General features: G+C 33.1%; 1 protein-coding gene across 1 annotated transcript; it reads left to right on the forward strand.

Annotated features, from left to right (window-relative positions):
- Positions 1-2402: 2402 nt before the first annotated feature.
- Positions 2403-4525, forward strand: LOC133313751 (inositol oxygenase 2-like). The gene is made up of 11 exons (XM_061515160.1): positions 2403-2433; positions 2553-2691; positions 2886-2967; positions 3062-3266; positions 3417-3476; positions 3579-3631; positions 3721-3843; positions 3953-4022; positions 4133-4211; positions 4305-4386; positions 4482-4525. Exons 1-11 carry the CDS (start codon positions 2403-2405, stop codon positions 4506-4508), a joined length of 951 nt encoding a protein of 316 aa, XP_061371144.1. The 3' UTR covers positions 4509-4525.

Genomic DNA, 4525 nt, shown 5'->3' on the forward strand with positions numbered 1-4525 from the left:
ATGGAAAACCAAATTTATCTTCTAATGATACAAAGCAATATAGTATCTCATTGATGTTAGACATAGTCCACGAGAAACCTACTGGTGGTGGGGGCTCAGATGAACCCAGAACTCATTGAACATAGAGATGTGTATGGGTTGAATCGAATCGGATTTTTTAAAAAACTGAATCGAATTGGTTTAAATGGTTCGGTTCGGAATTGGTTCGGTTTAGTTCAAAACTGGTTCGGTTCAGAACTGATTCGGTTCTAAAGTGGTTCGGTTCAGTTCAAAACTAATTCGGTTCGGAAGTGGTTCGTTTCGATTGGAAACAGTTCGGTTTGGTTCGGAACAGGTTCGGGTCGAACCTCTTTTGAAAGGAAAAAAAAAATTGGTTCGGTTTGAAAACGGTTCAGTTCAGAAACGGTTCGGTTCGGTTCAAAATAGTTCGGTTCTTAAATTAGTTTTAAAAACTGGTTCGGTTCATGAACTGATTCTTTAAAAACCGGTTCGATTCATGAACTGATTTTTAAAAACTGATTATTTTAATAACGGTTCGATTCAGTTCATGATTCAGTTCAGTTTTTTTGATTATTTTGTATATTAATTGAACATGTGGGTGCACCAGAGACCAGACTCAAGAATTTGACGACTCATCTTTTTTATTAACGTTTTTCCTATCTGATAGAAACATTTCCTTCTTTTTTTTGGAAATAATTTGATAACTCATTTATCATGTGCACTTATTGGTCCCAAGTCCCAATCGACAACAATCACTTACCCACTGACCACAAAGTTGGAAGTTACTAAAATTGGAATTCTCCATAGGAGTATTACTGAAATCGAATTTCCCTTTGTGTTCTGAAAATTTTTCAATTTGGGAAGGGATGTATGTATGCCAGTAGTACTGAAAGAGTATCTCAATAAATTTTTTTTAATACAACAGATGTACTGAAATTTACATTCATTTTTCAAAATTAGCAAAATTGTATATCATTTCAATCCATAACTCTTTTGGTATTTTGTCCGGAAAATTTTTCAATTTGAAGAGGGGTGTAGTACCGAAAAAGTGCCCCAATGAATTTTCTTTGAGTATCACAGATGTACTGATCTCAATAGAGTCATTTTCCAAAATTATTAAAATTGTATACCATTTCAATCCATAGCTTTTTTGGTATTTCTCTTTTATATCCTGAATTTTTTTCAATTTGAAAAAGGGCATATGTATTCCGGTGGTACCGAAAAAGTGTCCCCGCTTAATCTGCTCTTAATAAATTTTTCAAAATCTTGTTAACTATTTGAAAGTTGTAAACACGGTGAAAGCATCTAATGTACCAAAAACGTAAAAGATATTTAATATTTTTAAATAATTAAATGAATTCATTAAGAAGATATAAAGTTACCTAAATGAAAGAAATCACAGCATGTCGTTTCAAAAAATCTTTTTAACTCTTTATCGACATTTTGCTTTTGGTATTCTCTTAATTATGAAAAAAAAAATATTTTAAAATATCAAGCATATTTATTTTGTTTTAAATAATCAAGAAGATATAGAAAGATTTACTTAAAGACTATAACTTGCTCAAATTAAAATTAAAATTAAAATTGAAAGTCAGAAGATTAGTCGGTTACGACGGCAGAAGGGTGCGAGTTGACAGCTTGCAATCGAGATATGATTCCCACGCAAGGCTGAGTCACGCTTACCTATTATATTACTGTCTTTTCTAATAATAACTATTTTTCACTAGCCCCTCCTCAAGGAACCACATATTTCATTTACAACCCCAATGCCAAAAGCTAAATCCACACGCATGTAATGGATTTCCTAAAACTGAAAACATGATAAGGATAACATAACAAAATTAACAAGCCACGTACATTACCTCGTACTCAAGCAACGTTAAATTTTTCATTTACTCTCTCATTGAAGTAGTTAAAATAAACCTAATTTTTATTCACTCACGTTAATTTTTAAAGTTCTTTTGTATAGGAAAAAGGGCCATATCTATACTATTATCTATACTTACGCTGTTTTATTAGGAGAAGTTATATTTACAATCTATTTTTATTTATAATTTTTTACAATTATATTTTAATCGTTGATTTTTATTAATTAATGGTTATTATTTATTGTGAATTAATAATAATTAATAAACTTAATTCGTGAAAATTTTAACCATTGATTAACAGAATTTAACAATTAAAATATGATTGTAAGAAATTATAAATGACAAGTATAACATTTCCCATTGTTATTATTATAATGGCTGTATCTATACTATTATCAGTTGAGGACTCCAAGCTTCCAAATTCCCGGGCAAGGACTTCTCTACTGGACTACTATATATACCACCCTTCAAAGAGTTTTGCCATATCCATTTCATAGTGATTTCTTTTCATTGTTCTTTGCTGTCTTCTTTGAAATGACTATCCTCATTGAGCAACCTGACCTCGGTATGATTGTTTTTGTTTTGTGCCCCCCCTTCTTCTTCTTTTTCATTCTCTCTCTCTATTTTGGCTCTTAGTATGGCACAAAAGTCCATCATAACTAAGGTCATATTACATGCTTTCAGTGTCACAATATGAAGAGAAAAATGTGCATTCTGAAGAAACCAGTGAGCTTGTTTTTGATGGTGGATTTCCACTGCCAAAGCTTGAATCACAGACTGGTTTTACAGCCCCAGAAATCAATGCATTTGGCCACTCCTTCAGGTTTCAGTTCCATCTCATATTCTCTGTTCTTAGTTTTGTCTTTTTCAGAAATGGACCTTTATAGTATGTAGCCATAAAGGTTTTTTGTTTTTTTTCATAAGTGGACCCTTATAGTTATAGCCATAAAAGTCTGCATTTTTATTTCTTAAAAAAACAAAAGAAACTGAGACGAGCCTATGGGAAATATTTGGCAGAACTTATGATGCAGAAAGCGAAAGGCAAAAAGGTGTGGAGGAATGCTATAGGTTGCAACACATCTACCAGACATGTGACTTTGTAAGAAAAAAATTTAATTTCATAAAACATATGTCTACTCACATTAATGAAATGCAATACTGACCGAAATTCTATTTGCTAAATGCAAATATAGGTAAAGAGAATGAGGGAGGAATATAAGAAATTGGACAAAGCAGAAATGGGCATATGGGAATGTTGTGAGCTGCTCAACGAAGTGGTTGATGAAAGCGATCCTGATTTGGACGAACCTCAAATTCAACATTTGTTGCAGTCAGCTGAGGCTATCAGAAATGACTATCCTAATGAAGATTGGTTGCATTTGACCGCTCTCATCCATGGTACTAATACTTTGAATTTCTTTTTTGAATATTCCTTCTGAATATGCTAGGTCAAAAAGTTCAACTTTTAAATTTAAGGGCATAATCATCTATATCCGAATTTGACCCTTTCAACCAATAGGGATTAACATGAGTCTTGGCTTGTTTCAGATCTTGGAAAGATTCTTCTCCTTCCTAGCTTCGGTCAGCTTCCACAATGGGCTGTTGTTGGTGAGAACTGTTCCTTGAATCTTACCTGTATAATTTTTTTTCTCTCTCCCTACTTCCATTTAGTTTTGGTATTTAACTGAATGGTTAATGACATATCTGCAGGAGATACATTTCCTGTAGGTTGTGCCTTTGATGAATCAAATGTGCACCACAAGGTAAATTAATTTCTTCTAAGAAGCCTGTTAATGACACTACTTTTTCATCTTAAATTATCAAACTGGCCTAATTTTTATCCCTGCTGCAGTATTTCAAGGACAACCCGGATAATACCTGCCCTGCTTATAACACTAAAAATGGGATCTACAATCAAGGATGTGGACTAGACAATGTAATGATGTCATGGGGACATGATGATTATATGTATATGGTGAGTCTATATATAGTTTCATCACGCGGATGTTTTAAAATTTATGTATCATTCTATTCTATAGCACTTTATTGAAGATTTAATACTTGGTGCCCTCGAATCTGTGCAGGTTGCTAAGGAAAATGGCACCACTTTGCCATCAGCAGGATTGTTCATTATCAGATATCACTCTTTCTATCGTAAGCATTTTCATCATATTCTATCTTTCTTTGTAAACTTGTGCTACAATTAGGCATTCTCTGCCAGCAAATTTAATGACTATAGTCTGTAACTTATATAACCTTTGCAGCTTTACATAAGGAAGGTGCATATACTCATTTGATGAATGAAGAAGATGTTGAGAATTTGAAGTGGCTCCACATATTTAAGTATGTTATTCTGTTTTAACTCGATAGATCTGTTTATTTGTACATTTCTTTTTCTGCTGCTCACATAACCCCTAATAATATATGTTTGCACAGCAAATATGATCTCTACAGCAAGAGCAAAGTTCTAGTTGACGTCGAAAAAGTTAAGCCATACTATCTATCTCTCATTGAGAAGGTAGGATGATCTTGATGGTTTAGACAATTTGAATTTTTTTTTTTCTTTCTGTTGTTTTTCTTTGTGGGGTTCTTATATTTTGGCCATGTTTGCAGTATTTCCCAGCAAAGCTTAGATGGTGAACCTTGAAGATGCAGGA

Source organism: Gastrolobium bilobum, unplaced genomic scaffold (genome assembly GCF_033153095.1).
Source record: "Gastrolobium bilobum isolate Gb01-03AN ecotype WA unplaced genomic scaffold, APGP_CSIRO_Gbil_v1 utg15927, whole genome shotgun sequence".
Taxonomy (NCBI): Eukaryota; Viridiplantae; Streptophyta; class Magnoliopsida; order Fabales; family Fabaceae; genus Gastrolobium; species Gastrolobium bilobum.